We start from the raw sequence: 18456 nt of genomic DNA on the forward strand, positions 1-18456 counted from the left end.
GTGACTCCGCTGTGGATTTGTGCAATGGCACTGCAACAGAAGGCAAAGCAAGCTTACAGAAAAGGACTAGAAAAAGAATTCTTCCAGGCTATAGTTCCAAAGACAGGCCAGCTTTCGGATGCTGCCTTTGCAGGTAGGGAATCGCAACCCAATACTTAAAAGCAATGGATTTGTTCACTCAGAAGGAACCAAGCTTGAAAAAGGAAAACTTGTCAAGTAGAACAGCTTTTCAAGCTTTGCTTCACCGCTGCCAAATCCCATTACCTAACAGTCAAAACACAGGCTCACTGCCATGTAACTTGCTCAGATTACCTTTTAGAGAAGAGTGTGAAACATCCACACACACACACCTTGCCCTCCGCAAGCAACAATGCTGCACACACCGTTGATTGTTTTCAGTGTGACTGTGACCACATGGGAAGTGTTACAACTTGACAGTGCATGTTGTGCACTTGGGACAGGTGAAACGGATACCCTGATCAGCAGGATCGTATCGAGCTCATGATCAATGAAGAGGGTAATTCTCAGTGTTTCATTAGCAGTGACATTAGTAGTGGTATCAACAATGTAAAGCATGAAGCCAAAAGCATCCACATTCAGTAACAAGCGACTGCAACTGTCAGTGGTTGCAAAGTGTCAGTGAGTAAAAGACAAATTGCAAAAGATGTCACACTTACTAGAAAAGGCTGCAGCTCTAGCAGAGGTGTGGTTTTAGGCTTCTGAGGTGAGCCAGGAGGGGAAATAATAGCATTCATCATAGACCCAAACCTTCCTTTTTAGAATATACGCCAATAAATACGGATATTTATTCTTTGGCTCTCCCTTAGTGGTGTTTTTTGTTTGCTTAGGCAGTCTGGCTATGTTGTTGTTGTTAGTGGCTAAGTTGTGTCCGACCCATCGCAACCCCATGGGCAACATTCCTCCAGGCCTTCCTGTCCTCCACCATCCCCGGAGTCCACCTAAGCTCACACTGACTGCTTCAGTGACTCCATCCAGCCAACTCATCCTCTGCCGCCCCCTTCTCCTTTTGCCCTCAGTCGTTCCCAGCATTAGACTCTTCTCCAGGAGAGTCTGGCTATGGCCTTTCTTTAATTAAAAATTAAAAACTCGTGGTAATTGATGGTGGGTTTCATGTTTAGGACGGAGCTAAAGATAACTCCCAGGTCTGAAATAGGTCTCTGTCCCATTTGGCAAAGAACAGCTCTCTATTTGAAGGGCAATCCAGTCCAACCCTGGTTGCAAAATAGTCACACAGCAAGCTTCAAGGCTTTGCCTATTGGTCGGTAGAGGAATGAAATGAAGAGGAAGGAGGAGGAGCAGCAGGAGAGGAAGAGGAAGAGGAAGAAGAAGGGAGGGGGCAAAGTCCAGGGACCCGCTTCCCATCAACAGATAGCACCAGGGCAGCAGCAAACTAAGCAGACGGACAGGGTACTTGGCCATTGTCTTCCTCACACTGGAAAGAGGCGTGCATTTCTTTTCAAATTATACTAATCGCTTCTAGAAATTCATAATATACACATATAAATAGGTACATGCAGTTTTTAAGTAAGTTCGTGGCATTTTTTTGGAGTGATGCATTTCCTCTTTTGACGCAAAGCATGCATGCCCACCAGCTCTTGCAAAGGCAGGCAAGCAGGGCGGTGAAGGCCTTAGCTTTGCACATTCCTTGCCAGTTAGTATCTAGTTAAAGCAGCTGTGTGCTTTGCATTAAAAAAAATCTCTGTATGCTTTTTCTGCGTTAACCCACAATTGGAATTTAAATATATGCAGAGAGGTTTTGCAAGATCAGGACCTTCGCTTTGACACACATCAAGCTACATGCCCCGAGCTGCCTGCTTTGCATCTCATTTCAATTTTTTGGCAGAAGACTGACTTCATTGCCCAGGGCCTTCGGCTGGACCTATTCCTAGCCCATTTTTCCCACGTGGAAAGTGAATATCAAAAGCTGTGTGGCCTTTGTCACCATGACTTTAAAAGCATATTAAGAAAGGTTCGAAATTTGCTTGAAGTTGAAAATGCTCTTCTCCACAGAGAAGTGTCAACAATGAACTTCCACGGTAGTTTCTCAAGGTGTAGCATGTTTAGAAGCAAGCCTCACTAAGTCCAACAGAAACCATTTTATTTATTTTATTTATTTTTATTTATTTAGGAGACTTCTATGCTGCCCCATTCGCTGAAGTCTCGGGGCGACTCACATCCATAAATAAACTTCCGTAAAATAATATAAATTAACAGTATAAATTAAGTCGCCCTGGCCAAAGAACAAAATGAATAAATACTATTAACAATTAAAATGACATTTGAATAAAAAGGTCTTCTCCTGGTGTCAAAAAACAAATAACGACGGCGCCAAGAGGACCTCTCTGGGGAGCGCATTCCATAGATGGGGCACCACCGCATTTTGTAAGTTACAGCTTTGCAGCCCAATCCAGTGGCAAGTGAACTTTATTTAGTTATTTAATTATAACCTGCCTGCTTTCTTTTTTTAAAGACCTTAAAGAAGCTCAGCTCATTCTCCTGCTGCTGCTCTCAGTCTTATCCCCACAACAAGAAGCCTGTGAGATAGTTTGGACCGAGGGTCTGAATGGTCCATCCAGTTCCACGGGACTTACTCTCAAGGAAGTATGTAGAGGAGAGCGGCCTAATAATGCAATCCTAGGCATGTCTATTTCAGAGCAAGTCCCACTAAGTACAATGAAGTTTATTCCCAGAGATGAGTGTGAGTTTGGAATTGCTGGCTTAAAATATTTGGAGGAAATGACTTGATGGATCAGACCAAAGAACTATCTAGTGGCACCAGATGCATTGGATCATAGCCCTGCCTCACTGACAAACCCCAGCCTATCATGTTGTTTTTGTCCTTTAATATTTTACATTCCTACATTTTCAAGGTTATGACTAGCATTCCATGATTTCAAGCAAGCACAGAATACAGTTTGGGTGAAGAATTCAGCTAAGAACTTAATCTTTTCATTGTTCAAAGCCCATGTGAAGTGCTTTTAAAACACCTGCTGAAATCTAACTATGAAAGGTGAAGGAGTCCTGTCTGGTTTTGCATCTGGCCCCCTTATGATCAATTTATTTCCATGGGAGAGCTAAGCAAACCTTTAACTTCCTTCCAATAGATTCAATAAAGATTTAAAACGTGCTTCTCAAGGGCTGCAGAGACAGGGCTGAAATGGATGTGTCTAAATATGCTGGTTTCCAAAATGTATACAAGTGGCAGATTTCAGTTTCTGTTTCAACAGAATTTATATTGCTTTGGATGCAGAACATATTCAACAAAAACTATTATATTTTAGGTAAATAAATCACTCAGTGAGTTGGTCCGGATGGAATGCAACACCATTGCTCAGTGGCATGAGACCCAACCTGTCCTCTTCCAAAGCTAACATGTCTTCTCCTATTATTCCAGTCCCCCATTTCTACCTACCCCGAAGTAGTCACAAGTTTGAAGCCTCTGCTTCTATTTTAAACTAACCACAGTTTACCATATCTTTTGAACCAAGGTAAACTGTGTTTGATCTGAATCACAGTTCATGGAAAGAAGCCATAGTCTATGAAGCTAGCCTGTTTCACTAAGCACAATAAGGATTAATCACCATTTAAGGTGCAGGTGACACATTAAGCTGTGGTTAATCTAGAGGGCACTAAAAGCTTCACAGATGCACCAAAGGGGGAACATATGGATGTACCTGGGAGTTATGTTGGTTTTTCTAATGCTAAAGCAGGGAGGAAGTCATAAGCAGCTCAGAGCAACAAGCTCGGAATGAGACAGTCAAAACCAGGGTTGAAAGATGGGGGGGGGGCTCCTCTTTTTATATTGATAAATATTTCTTCCTAGCAATTAATCAACTTTAGTGCAACTTCAGTGCACCCCAGCCTGGTGGCCTTCAGAGGTATATGGGCCGCAGCTGCCAGAATTCCCATCCAGCAGGGTCACTGACTGGGAATTCTGGGTGTTGCAGTCCAAATTTTTCTGGAAGGTACAGGGTTGGGGAAGGCTGCAATACAAGTTTTCTACACTATGGAAACCACATATGTATATTGTTGATGTTTACTCAGCTTGCTGAGTAGTATTCCAAACCTATATTTTAATTACTGTCAGATTGCTGCTTTTGATAAATGAACTATCTGGGAGAAAAGCTAATCAGAGTGACATATCTGAAGGCTGGGAAAATTCTATTCAAGCTGCAGTACTGTGCCTTAGGGTTCTGCACCCAGCCAATCACTCCCAGCCATGGGATGAGATCATATATGTTTTTAATGGGGAAAACTATGTCAAGCAATTTGGAAAGAAAGGGTTTCAAAATGTAGATGATGCCAGATTGCAACACACCAATTTTGTGAAGTCTGCCCTTTTTTTACAGTAGTTACATAAGATTTCCTTCATAACTGAAAAGATTTCAAAACTTCTTCCTCTCTGTCACTTGCTTTCTCAAAATCTCCTGGGCTGAGTGGAGATGCAATGCCTTCCCATGCTCTTCAGGATAATTGGGAGACTGGGAGAGTTGTATCCTAGCCATGCTCAAACATGTAATACTGGTTTTTGAGTCTGTGTGACCCTGAAACCTGAAGACCTACATCTGCCACTAAGTTCTTTGAAAACTTTTTGCAAATCACAGCTTCCTTCCCTCAGCTTCCTATTGCGGAACAGAGAAGAATAGCAATGTATCAGACTAGATGATTGTAAGGATAAAAGCAACCCAGAAGACCAGATCAAAAGCACCAGAAGTAGGAAAACCCCAAAGAATCCTCAGAGGAGTGTTATCCCTGAATTCTGTGGAGGACTCTCTTTATGTGCATGTAGGTTGAAAGGTGTGTGTGGGGGGGCGGGGCCATACTGTGGAAGAAGACTGCAAGTTTGCATGCAGAATGTCCCTGTTTCAGCCCTTCCAGGTACATGAGAGCCAGGGTGGTGCAGCAGCTCAGACGACTGGACTGAGGCTCAGGAGATCTGGGTTCTAGTCCCCACTTGGCCATGAAGCCCACTGGGTCATTTGGGGCCAATCACTGACTCTCAGCCTCACCTACCTTGCAGGGTTGTTGCAAAGATAAAATGGGGCGCAGGAGAAGAATACGGATTGTGTAAGGTCCCTTGGGTTCCTTGTACAGAGAAACAGAAGTATAATAAATGCATAAATTAAGAAGAAAAGTAAAGCCTCTTCCCCCAGGCCTTTGCCCCTGCTCGTCAGTGGCAGGAATGTCGGGTGAAATGAAATGATTTTTTGATTCACTTTAAAGCGACGTCCTATGACGGGGGTCTTCAAACTTTTCCAACAGGGGGCCAGTTGAAAGGTGCCGGCGATGGGCGCGGGCCGCCAAGGCGGTGTGGGCAGGGGGCGCAGGCTGGGCCAGGGCTGGGTGGGGGGAGCGAGGCACCAGCTTGCTCACAAGGAGATTGTGTTGGACTCACTCGGAGAAAAGGATTTCCTTGTGAGCAAGCCACCGCTGGGCGCGCGCACAGTGAAGCAATGGTTTGCTCGTAAGGAGAGCCTTTCCGCCGAGTGAGTCCAAAACGATCGCCGCATGAGCAAGCCACCGCTTTGGCATGCGTGCCTGCACACACGGTGAGTCCAAAACCTCTGTGGCAGGTCGGATAAATGGGCACGGCGGGTCAGATCCGGCTCACGGGCCGTAGTTTGAGGACCCATGTTCTATGATGTTATGAACTGGGGTGTGTGTGTGTGTGTTGTCTGAATGTGCATGAATGTGGGGTTGTACTTCCAGATGAGGCTTCATGGCCTCAGGCACAGAATTTTATGGGTGGGGCAGTGCAGGTCCAACATGACGCTGCCTTGCATTTAGAAACCATGTGTGTTCTTCCAATCATTCCTCTTTCTTCTTACCAGGAGTGGGTTGCAGGGGAAACATTCTGAAGAAAAAAAGAACTGTTCCACCACAATCAGGTGGCAGGAGCAGGTGCCACCTATCCACAAGCACCCACTCTTGTAGGAAAGAGAGGGTGCCCCCACCTGCTTCTCCTTTGCCCCCCCCCCCCACTCCGGAAGTGCGACAGGCAAGGCAAGGCAAGGCAAAGCAGCCTTTAGACTGCAAATGGTTTCCGATCCATGACCAGGGTGTGGATGTGTCCAGGGGATCGCTCAGCCAATGCCATCAACTAGATTACTGAGGAGAAAAGCAGCATTAATTTTCTCCTCTGAACATTCCCCTTTTCTCTCCAAGCAGGAATGAATTCACACCAGCTTTTTCCCCAAACAACCCTGTGAATCAGGCTAGGCTGATAAGACCGCTACTTGGCCAAGGCGACTCAGCCGCAGGCCAACAACAACAACAACATCGCCTTCCAGGCAGTCACAATGCATGAACTTCTCCGACCAGCCCAAAATGGGTCAGGAGGCGGGGAGTGATTCCGTTTTCCATCCTGAGCTCGTAGAGGCAGGGAGATGCACAAAAGGTCTGCTTGGAACATTCACTGTGCGGAAGCCCCGGTTCACACCAGCCAAGCACACAGATACTGAATCATACAGTTGGAAGGGGCCGAAGCCCCTTGGGTCCAACTCCCTGCTCAATGCAGGAGTTAGGTCTCCCATCCAAATACTAACCAGGCCAGACCCTCTTAGCTTCTACGATCAGGCAGGATCAGGGACTTCAGGCTATATGGAGGTCGTGTGCATGATCGGGGCACCAAAGCTTCAGGTGAGTGGGCTAACAAAAACAGCTTCAGCCCCCTTATGCAGTTGCTGAAAGGTGTTGCGGGGGGGGGGTGGTACTGAGAACATAAGAAGCGTCCTGCTGGATCAGACCAAAAGTGAGCCTTCCACAGTCAAGCAGCTGACGGTGGAGGACCCATATGTACCAGGAGAGCAATAGTACCCTCCCACCCATGTTCCCCAGCAGCCAGTTGTCTGAAATGCCCCAGCGCTGCTAGGAGACAGTGTAAAGCTCAGCTGGACTTTACGGGGAAGTGGAAACTCCGCACGGAACTGTCGGTTTGGACAGCAGCCCAGCATTCTTCACAACGCTCAGTTCCATATTTGTTGAGAAGCGCAAACAACCCACAGAACTTCCCCCAGATCGAGGTTTTCAGTGCAAGACCATCAACCCAGGAGTAGAAAAGAAAATCACTGCTAAAGGAGCACTTATTTTGGAAAGGGGCTCCATGAATTCAAGCGGACCCTCCTGCTTTTCAGAGCACAGGTCAGGATGCCGTGAAGAAAGGCAAGCTGCTCCCCACCCAGCCTTATCCCAGAGTTCAGCTCTTGGGCAGTAGAGAAGTGAAATAAATTATTCTCGTTCTCACCAGCACTCCATGCTTATGACAACACTCTTCCTTCCCCGCCACCCGCTCGCCCCCCTCCTCGCCACTGTCCTCAGCAGGCTTCCGAACCAGCCTGCGTCACAACAGGAATGCCGTACGCGGTGGCACACGGGGTCAAGCAAGGCAAAACCGGCGGATCTGAGATGAAACGTTCCTTTGAAAGGGCAGCAGGGCAGAGTGGCTTTGATGGCAAAACATGTTTTGGAGATGAAAGACCCACTCTTGCCCGCACGGAGACAGCCATTTCGGGTACCTCTCTCTTGTTCCCTGGCCGCAGCAGTGGAAGCACCTTTTAAAACAAGCAGACAGTTTCATGGAGCAAACATTCCTTGAGCCAAGTCAGCCCAGGCCAGCAGGGTGGGGCAGGTGGGGGGGCAGCTGGAGATGGGGGGGAAAATGCCTCTGCCTGTTAAATACAGCCAACGGGGCTCAGTGAGCAACAGCAAGCAAAGTCCTTTCAGCTCACTGCAAGCCAGAGCAAAGGAATTTGGGCAATAAAAAGGAGAAACAGAACAAACAGCATCATCTACAGTCACCCAATAATTTCCATCTCCGCCCCACCCCCAGACTCGCACTTTACGGGAGAAGGGGGGTTGGGGCGGATGGCCTACAAGCATGGATAATGGGATTCAGACTCATCAAGGCAATCTGAACACCAGAAAGCACGCTCAACGCACTGCTGTGGTCAGGGAGGGGGGAATCCTTATAAAGACGGCATTTAATGTTGACTTTCTGTTGAGGCTGTAACACTGCCTCCATTCTAATTCCTTCCCAACATGGAACTTGGACGCACAAGCCTGGTCACCAAATTCTCGAGAAACAAACAACATTCCTCCTCCCTGTTCCAACACCCAAGTCAGATTTCTCTCGGGAGAAGAGTATGGGTCCAAATGAAGCAACTGCTTACATCATTTGGATCTGGAAGGGCCCAAACCAGCTTTCCCCAACCTGGTGCTCTCCGGGTGTGTAAGATGGCAATTCCCATGGGAGTTGCACTCCACTGAGTCTGGAGGGCACCAGGTTGGGAATGGCTTGTCTAAAGAATAAGGTCTTTTCATATCACTACACAGAACCATACAGAAACCTGCCAATCCCAGCTTCATGGCATCTGTCTCAGTGATACATACATTTCAAGAATTGATTCCCTTGTTTTAAAGTATCCAGTGATCCAAAGAGTAAACCTAAAACAAAAGATGGAGTCTAAAGTGGCTGCATGAAGTTATGTTCGAACAAGGCAATCTAGGGCCAAAACCACACAGTCGCAAAGGGGTGAACATTACAAAAGCCCAGCCTGCAACCGGCTCCCCCAGCCTGCCCCCCAAATCCTTCAGCTCTTGTTTTACTAAAAGGGTCTTCCCTCATGATTTAACTGTGGCTGATCACAAAACGTTCCTTCGCAAACGGTCAATCCACCAAAGGGCTTCCCAGTATGATTATATCCCTACCATAAGTCAACCTTACTAACAGTTAGAGAAGGACTTCTAGATCTTGCTGAAGAGCTGAAGGGACATGCATGCGGCCCTCTGCCACCAGCCAGAGAACGGTCCACCGCCACCACAATACCCAAGAACACCACCGAGGCAAGTGAAAGACCAGCCTGGCCCTTCTATCAGCCTGGGGGCTTGCGTCCCAGGCCTGCCAGGAAAAAAAAACAAGCTCCATTGTCAGCCACCCTTGGACTACAGACCCAAAGGGATATCCCCTCTGAGCAGATCCATCAGCACCAACTTTGGATGCAGGGCTGGCTTCTAAAGAACCTGGAATGAAATGTAGGATTTGACTCCTCAAACCAACAAATGGCACCTTCGGTTCAGGGCAAAAAGCAGGATATGACTAGCCAAAATATTTCTCCTGGTCATCAACCAGAATCTGTCCTCCTATAAGTCTATTGGAGCTAGTGCTGCCCATGGCTCCAGACAACACATTAACCCACACTCAAGGACTGAGCACAGCTTGAGTGTGAGTTGTCACTCAGTGGGTTACTGTTGAAATGTGGACTATTATGGACTAGTCCTAGCACACCAATAAGCCCAAGCCTGCTAACCACAAACCACCCATGAATAGACCCATGGCCTGTTGTTGAGCTGTGAACTGGGGGTTGTTTAACATGGTTTGTTATCTTGGATGGATTCAGACAGCATGATAACCCATGTTTTGATGGTGATCGACAGTTAAATGACAACCCACACTCAACACATACTTGATCCCTAGTCTTGCTCTGTTCACTGAGGCCATCCTCAGGGAGAGACAGCATTATCAAGTCTTTAAGATGCGCTCTTCTCCAAGCAAAACATAAATTTCCTCTACACTTTCTTTGAACAAGCTTTCCAGACCTTGATCATTCCCTCCTCTGAAGCTGGTTCAGTTTTTCTGCATGAGGAGTGGGCAACTTGAGTCCAAAAACTGAACTCGGTTTTGGAAACGGGCTGTGGCCCCATCATGCTGCCGAAGGCAAAGGTGGAAAGACCAGAATGCCAGAAATACTACCTGGCTTTAGCTTAAGTTAAAATGCCAGTCACTAAGCCTTAGGAAGGGTGTTTCAATTTGGGGGGGGGGGGGGTGGAATGTGAAAAGCTGGCAAATCACCAAATAAGAGGTGGTCAAGAAAGAGGGGTCAGGCCTTCCAGGAGTGTGAGTGACCATTCAGGGACACCAGGTGAGCCCCAGTTTAAATAATCTTAGCTTTTATTTGTTTAAATGTATTTATCATTACATTTATGGCTCACCTTTTTCCCCTGCACGGAGCTCAAGGTGGGTTACATGATCCTCCTCCTCTTCAGCATTTTATGCTTACAACAATCCTGTGAGGTAAGTTAGGCTGAGACTGAGGGATTGGTCCAAAGTTGCTCAGGGAGTTTCATGGCTGAGTGAGGACTAGATCCCAGGTCTCCCAAGTCCCAGCCCAATACCCTAACCACTGTGCCACATTTCCTCTCATTTATATAGTCCCTTCTGGCATTATTGTTATCAAATTTCATCTACATCCCACCTTTATTCTTCTTGCAAAGAACCCAAGGCAGCTTACGCAGTGTTATTTTTTGTTCTCAACAACAACCCTGTGAGGTAGGTTAGGCTGAGAGTCTGTAACTGGCCCAAAGTCACCCAGTGACTGAGTGAGGACTAGAACCTGGACCTGCCAGGTCCCCAGTCCATCACTTCATCCACCACACCACACTAGGTTTCATCCTTACTGTCATCCATTACAGTAGATCAGTATTATGCATCATGCCGTGTGCCTTGGGATAAAGGGAGCCGAGAGAGTTCCTGGCAGAAGCCAGATTCAAACATGGATCTTCCCAACTCATAACTAACCACACCACTGTTGATTTATTTGTTGCATTTCTCTGCTGCCCAATAGCTGAAGCCCTCTGGGCAGTTCCCAACGATTGCAACCATGAAATGCAGCATGATAAAAAAGAATGTAAAACTTTTGTAAGCTAGAGTGTTAATCCAAAGTAAATACTAGCAGCAGACCTGCTCAGAAGAATGGCTACTGAGTCCACAGGGCTTCATCCCAGGTAAGGGCATCCAGGACCACAGCCTAAATTTCTCTGGACACAGTGGGGCATACACCTGTGGAAACTTGCTTAGGGATCCACTGCACAACTTAGAAGGGTCCATGCCACTTGTGTTCTGGAAAGGGCTTTCCAAAATGAGGGTGGCTTGAGCCTCGGTCAACACATGTGTGACCCCTGCTCATTGGAGGCAGGTATCTGAAAAAGCACCTCTACAGATGACCTTGCAGAAATGTCCCTCAGGAAGCTGCAGGACCAACAAACATTACAGGGCAGCAAAGCACCTGTCTCGAGACTGTTTCAGGCAGGTAATATTCCTACTTGAAGCCGTCTAAGCTTGAAGTGTGGCTGTTATTTGTTCTCTGTTGGCTTTAAAGGTTTGCTCCTTCAATGGAAGCCGCCCCCTCAATCAGGGACCAGCATGCAGGCCTAGGGGCCACATCCAGCCCCTCACGGGCCCCCAGCAGGCTGCGTCCTCTCTCCCCAGCCCCCGCGCTTTCCCACAACCACCGATGCTCGGGGGAGGGAGGTCTCCGAGCTTTCATGCAATTTTCTGCCACTTTAAAACGCTGAAACAGCTTCCCCAAGGCTTCGTGACTAGCAGTGAAGCGAAAGCAGGCGGACACTAGGAGTGGGGGAGGGCCGGTGCCCACCCCTTTGCCTTTGGCATCCAGCTCCACCCGTGGCGCTCTGTTCATGCAACCATGCGGAGCTTCTGCCAAATTTGGGCAAAGCTGCAGCAGCAGCAGGCTCCGTCCGTCTCCCTTTGGGTGGGAACCACACCTGCATTTGCATGCATCACCCAGCAGCACAGAAAGCAACTGTTTGCAGGCATGTCGGTCCTGTGAGCACCATTTTGTCACTATGAGTCACAAAAGGGCAAAGGAGTCGACCACACCAAATTGGCTGCCAGGCATCGCATGCCTGCAGCCCAGAGGTGCTGAACCTCAGACCCCAGAGCACCACCCTTCACCAGGTGGTTCCTGCCCCCCCGCTGCCCCCCCCCCACAACTAGGTGGTTTCCCAGCTTGTGCATTTTTTCCTCCTTTCTAAAGGGCTGAAATGCATCTTTCAGCCTTGGCCCCGAGATGCTGAGGCATGTGGTGACGGCATATAAAAGTTTTAAATAAATAAGTAAATAAAAATCTTCATGGGAAGTAAAAGTCCTTTATGTTAAAATACGCCGGTATTTATCGTAGTTTGGGCCCACCTCCTCAACTCTGGCCTCACCCCTGCATTGGAAAATGCTTCCCTCCCAGCTTCTTCCAAGCTGACCTTGGCCCTCAGGCTGAAAAACCGGCCCCGAGTCTACTTTATCCCCTGCCCACAATTTCCTCAGAAGAATATGAAATAGTCTACCAGCAAAAAGCACAAGATGATCCTCAATTCTCAACAATATGATGACGATGATGACGGCGCTGATGGCATTGCATTTCTATCCCACTTCTTCTGGTGCACCCCAGTGGGGGGCAACAAAAATGATCCAGGGTTTGGAAACACTGCCCTGTGAGGAGGGACTGAGAGAACTGGGCATGTTCAGCCTCGAGAAGAGAAGACTGAGGAGGGACATGAGATCCCTCTAGAACAGGGGTCCTCAAACTTTTTTAACAGGGGGCCAGTTGAAAGGCGGTGGCGACAGGCACAGGCCAGTGAGGCGGGTATGCCTGGGGGCACGGGCCAGCGAGGTGGGGGCGGGCAGACATGAGGCGCATGAGAGCTCCCAGTGAGTCCAAAACCGTCTCCGAGCAAGCAAGCCACCGCCTCCCCGCCTGCGTGGTGAGTGCGTGCGCCCACGTGGGAGGCAGGCGGGGAGGCCAAAACCTCTGAGGCGGACCAGATAAATGTGCATGGCAGGCCAGATCCGGCCCGCGGTCCGTACTTTGAGGACCCATGCTCTAGAACAGACCTGGGCATTGTACGGCCCGCGGGCCACATCCGGCCCGATGGCTGACCCTGACTGGCCCGCATGAGGTCACTGGCAAATTAAAAGTCAATGCAAATATATATCGTCGTAATATAGATGAAAACAATGCAACTGCACTGCTTTTATCTTGAAGGGTCTGCTAAATTGAATTGAATTTATTGCTTTCCATGTAATGTTAATGTTAATGTTTTTGTGAATATTCATTAGATAGTGTTGTTCTGTGCTCCACATTTTCATTGTATCATTGTAATGTTTCATTTACTGTTTTTATAGAGATATATATTGAGCAGACCTGTAAGTGTATTGGTGCAGCCCTTAACAACTGTCAAAGTTTCTCATGTGGCCCCATAGGACAATTAATTGCCCACCCCTGCTCTAGAAGTACCTCAAAGGCTGTCACAAAGAGGAGGGTCAAGATCTCTTCTTGCTGGTGCCAGAGTGCAGGACACAGAATAATCAGCTCAAATTGCAACAAACCCAAATCAGTCTAGCTATCCAGAAAACTTTCCTCACTGTCAGAGCAATACGACAGTGGAACCAGCTGCCTGGAGAGCTGGTGGGTCTCCCACACTGGAGACATTCAAACAGAAACCAGACAGCCCTCTGAGTGGGATGGTGTAAACTGCAACAGCAGGGGGTTGGACTTGATGGCCTTCATGGCCCCTTCCAACTCTACTCTTCTATGATTCTATGATTCCTCTTGGGAGAAACCCAAGGTGGCTTGCATAGTTCCATTGATCTTCACAACAACCACCCTGTGATGTAGCTGAGGCTGGCAGTGAGTGACTGGCCCAAAATCACCCAGTGAGCTCCAGGACTGAGCGCAGAGTAGAACCCAGATTTCCAGAGTCCCAGTCCAACACAAAACACACTGCAGCACACTGGCTCTTGGGTTTTGAATAAGGACAGATCCTGAGCGGGAACAAAGCAAGGCCAACTGATGTCCTTAAAAGTATGTAGAAGCCCTAGAGCCTCATCTACGGAAGCATGTCCTTCCGTATGCAAGAAAACTAGCTTCTAACACATCTTTCTCTATATTCGAAGAAGGGTTCAAATGAAATGGATCTGAGGCTGCCACCTGCCTCCTTGAATTCCTCCAAATATCTACCTGATCTGAAAATATCTCCTTCTTAAAAGGTGGTCTGGTGTTTCTCACTGTCCCATATACGCAGGAAAAAAGCTCATATATATGAAATCTAGGGAGTATGTGTCATAGAACAATGAAATGCAAGTCTCATTCATCATCGGTCTGGTATGTTACGATTAGTTCTGGAATACGTACACTAGACTGATTCACACATGACTCAAACTCCCAAATCCACAAAAGCCAAGAAATAGGTAACTTACAAAAGGGGGGAGGGGGGCTGCAACATTAGGAACAAATTAGTATAAAAGTAGTTTCCTTCCCCTGTTTTAAGGAGTAGGACCGGAAAGATAGCAAGTGGTGGACTAGACCCAAAAAGATGAATTCATGTCTAAGCTCTGCTACAGAAAAACCACTCTTGCTATCTCACTTATATGGTATCTATTCCTGGGTCACGTATGAGCCCTGAACTGGTCCACAAGAGTGACTTACAATTTCCTTCTTATAAAAAGGGAATATAATTTATATCAGTTTAGATTCTACTTAATCAACTTCTAAGCATTTTTAGGTCAAACTATATATTACACAGAGTTCTGAGTTACTTTCCCACAAAGTCTTGCCTTAAGAAGAAAAAGTTTTGGTGAAAACAAGTGGCTGCAGGCTGCAATTAAGTGAAGAGGAAAATATGTGGGGGGATTTAACCCTATTGCTGCCCGTCGCTCCTCCTCTAAACCAGCCTCCCCCAAACTGGTGCTTTCCAGAAGTCTTCTGCTTCCATCAGCCCCAGCCAGCATGGCCAATGATGCAGAACACTGGGAATTGAAGTCCTAAACATCCGGAAAGCACCAAGCTTGGGGACGTTGTTTTTAATATTATGTGCCTAGCAGGTGCCCCAACTGACACCACCCCCCAGGGGGGGAATTGGTTCACTGTATATTTCCCCCGTAGTGGGACAAAGCCAGGTTCGGGGAGGTAGAATGAGAACAACAGCAGCAAACATGGTTTGTGATTCCCCTTCTTGCTAACTCTTCCTCCACTCCTAATTGGAGCATCCAATACCTGGAATCAGGTGCAAGTCCAGCTTGTCCTTTAAATTCACAGAGATTATGTATCAATGCCAATTTTAAATGTCCACATACAGCTTGCAAAACACTTTCTAATACCTATACCAGTAGCCAGGAAATGTGCTGTGCTGGCAGAAATAAGAAGGGGTGTGTGGACTGGCCACTCTACCACCTGGGAAAAGATGAGCAGAGGAGGGAGATGGGAAATGGGAAAGTCTAGTGATCAAACCCAGGGGAGCGACCTGCTCCAGTCCTGAGCATTTTCCCTGCAGGCATTAAACAGTGAGCAAAAACTTGCCTCCAATCCCTCAGGAGTAAAGAGAAACAGCACATGAGCACATATGTGTCCTTCCAGAAGAAAGTGCATGTTCAGACAACCTAATAACCCAAATTCAAGGACTGTTGTTGAACCATGGTTTGTGGCGGAAATGTGAGTTCTCACGCTGTCTGACTTCAGCAGTGCTGACAAGCCATGTCTTGTGAACCATGAACAACCCAAAAAGAGAGGCACGGTTTGCTACTGGATGGTGGATTGTTCATCATAGTTTGTCACCTCAATTGGGTTCAGACAACCTAAGCCACATTTGGACAACAGCATTCGACCCATGCTTAGCCCTTGCACATGAGTTGTCTTACGTTCTGAACTCAGCATGCCAGGCTACCTGGCTCTCAAAACCCATGGAGGGGAGTTTCAAGTGCAACTTGCCAACCAAAAGTGGGAAGTGTAAGCTTGAAAGGTTAGGGGTGATATCTTGGGACTGCGGAGGAGGCAAGCAAGATGCATTTTGGCTTGGCATATGGGTTGCCTGCCCTCTTGGGAAACAAGAGCAGTAATGGTCCCATCGGTGAGGGTGTCCAAGGACAGGCTGGACATGCACATGGTGGGCACGTCGTGAGCAGAGCCAGCTGGAGCCAGGGGTCAGACTAGATGGCCCGGGAGCCCCCTTCTGGCTCGCTCTGTTTCTAATGGTATACAGACAGGATATCAGCAAGAGAACCTTGATCCTCACTGGTAATGAGGACTAGGTGATCATAACAGCTCTTCCCCCAGTCTGGAGCCCACCTACCCCCAATGGTTTCAGCTTCGACTTCCATCAGCCTCAGCCAGTATGGGCAATGGTCAGGAATTCTGAGAGTTATACTTCAAAATCCAGTGTAGTATGGAGGTTAAAAGTGTAGGACTGGGGTTCAGGTGACCTCGGTTCTAGTCCTCATTCATCCATGGAGTTCACTGGACGGCTTTCGGCCACTTACAGACTCTCAGCCCAACCTACCTCACAGGGTTGTTGTTGTGAGGGTAAGACTGAGGGAGGAGGAGAATGAGGGAAGCTGCCTTGAGTTCCTTGGAAAGGAAAAGGCGGGGTACAAATTAAATAAATAAATGACTCCTCCAGGGCATCAGGTTGGGGAACGCCTTCCACTATACAATAGCAACATAGAGAGAGGGTCAGCAATGTCAGGCACCTTCCAAGGCTCACGCCAACAACGGCACTCCCTGCATGACACCAGGACATCCCGCCCTCCAGCTGGCATCTGTTCTCCTCTCCTCTCTAAGAAGGAGCAAGGAGAAGCAGCAACAGCACCTTCCGGTCTCCAGAGAGTCTCCTTCTAAAGCAGCCTCCTCCAGCCAGGTGCTTCTCTGATGTGCTGGGAGTACAACTGTTCGTACAGCAGCCAAACCACCCACAGGAAACCCACAAGCAGGACATGACTGCAGCAGCACCTTCCCACCCAAATTCCCCAGCCTGCAGCCACCAGGACTGGCAGCCACGGAAGCCTTCCCCTCCCGGGGAAGTGTGCGCTTTGAAAGCCATCCAAATGGGTGACCCTCACAGCATCTTGCAGGAGTGAATTCCATAACTGAACAATTGCTGGATGGAGGAGAACTCCGGTTTGTCCGCCCTCACTCTCCACCCATCAGCGTCACACGCCAGGTTCCAGTTCTAAGAGAGATATTACAGTCCATCAGGCCCAGAGGGAGCGGCAGAGCAAACAGAGGATGATGAAAGCAACCGAGGGGGACAGCTCCTTCTCCCCTCCCATGACACTGTAGGAGAAGAAAGTGTAAGAAGCAGAGGAAGGACAAGGGATGCCTTCCTGAGCACCAGAGGAGGACACGCAGCGGCAGGGATGTATCACAGACCTCACTCCGTGTCCCCATATGGAGGCACCCAAGTTCCGTCAGTAGGGCAAGAACTGGCAGCTTTTGCTGATTCCAGGGGCCCGGTCATCTGAAGGCCAGAAACAGGGACTGCCAAACAAGCAAAGCCTTTTCTGAGGGACTAGCAGCTGCCTGGCCACTGTGAAACACCTGCACTCAGAGCGCATGATGTGCGAAGGCCCAGAGAGGGCCATTCAACACCTTAAACGCCGGCCTGTTTCTCCTGGGCAGAACTTTCAGAATTCTAGTTTTCTCCGCCTCGCCAGCAAAGCAGCGCGCTGGAGTTTTATCACACCTCCACAGAGTTTGTCAGGAGGGTAAACAGCTGCTCTGCGCTCCACAGAGAAGCTGAGATACCAGGGAAATAAATATATAACATGGTAGGGCCACCACCAGAGGTCAGATAAAATGGATTCTGGGCCTGGGCTGGATCTGCCAGTCAGCCACTCCTTGCCGTGGGTGTGGAAGGAGGAAGAGGGCGGCTGCTTCCACGTGAAAAAAGGGAGATGAACCCGATGAGAAAGGAGGAGAGCAAATAAAATGCACCCCACTGGAATGGTTCAAAGTTGGCATAGCAAAGTCCAGTGGCAGAGAGCTCCTACGCTCGTTTACAACGAACCATGGAGGGGCCCCATCCCCTTGAGCCCTGCCACTACGAGTTGAAGAAGAGGCTGTCCTTTATTTCTAAAATTAGAGATGACAAGTTGCTAGTTTTCCTGGAAGTTACAGCTCTCCGCCCTGCAGAAACCAGCCCTCGGAAAACCCAGACACAGAAGCCCCTAGCAAAACCAGGAGGCTGAAGCCACTGCCGAGCAGCTTGAACCTTCTGCTTCCTGCCTCAGCCTTCACGCCCACGCGCCCGTGGGGGACTCCTGACCACCCGGAAGAAACGCCACTCTGCACATGCTCAGAGGCACAATTGCTGCTCCACTCGCCGCTCTGATTCCTGGGCAGCCTCCGGGGTGACGCCCTGCCTCGCAGCTCCGTGGGTCCGACTTCCGATGGAGGCAGGAGAGGCGCCAGAGGGGGGGTCCCTGTACCCACCCCCGCCGCTGGCCCTTCGCCAGCAGCCCGACTGCGCGCCCACCTTGCCCGCCGCCGCCGTCGTCGTCGGGGCTCACCTGAAATAGTACACATCGCTCTTGCCCGCGCTGAGTCCCGACTTGCGGATCACCTCCTCCTTCTTCCAGCCTGGGGGCAGCGCCGGGCAGTCGACCCTCTTCCCCCGCTTCTCCATGTGCGCGGCGCGGCGGTGCCCCTCGGACGGCGCCGGCGCCGGGAGCGGCGGGTCGCTGGAGTTCGCGAGCCGAGGCCTGCTGCCCGGTGCCCCGGCACCTCCGCCGGGCGCGGGCAGCGGGGGCGAGGCGGGCGCGCGGCTCGGCTGGCGCGGGGAGGCGCGGCGCAGAGCCCCGGCGCCCGGACCACG

General features: G+C 49.0%; 1 protein-coding gene across 2 annotated transcripts in view; it reads right to left on the reverse strand.

The window, feature by feature from the left end:
- The window catches only part of MBD2 (methyl-CpG binding domain protein 2), a 62563-nt gene extending 44233 nt beyond the window's left edge, over positions 1-18330 (reverse strand). Inside the window, exon 1 of one of the 2 annotated variants that reach the window (XR_006414864.1) lies at positions 18152-18330. Coding sequence is in view for 1 of the 2 variants with exons in the window: in XM_044431555.1 (XP_044287490.1) it covers positions 18152-18267 (116 nt within the window). In the remaining variant the exon portion in view is untranslated. The remainder of the gene's footprint in view (positions 1-18151) is intronic. The other variant, XM_044431555.1, reaches the window with a different exon arrangement.
- Between the last annotated feature and the right edge of the window lie 126 nt (positions 18331-18456).

The sequence above is a fragment of the Varanus komodoensis genome, unplaced genomic scaffold, assembly GCF_004798865.1.
Source record: "Varanus komodoensis strain SLA01 unplaced genomic scaffold, ASM479886v1 scaffold22, whole genome shotgun sequence".
Classification (NCBI taxonomy): Eukaryota; Metazoa; Chordata; class Lepidosauria; order Squamata; family Varanidae; genus Varanus; species Varanus komodoensis.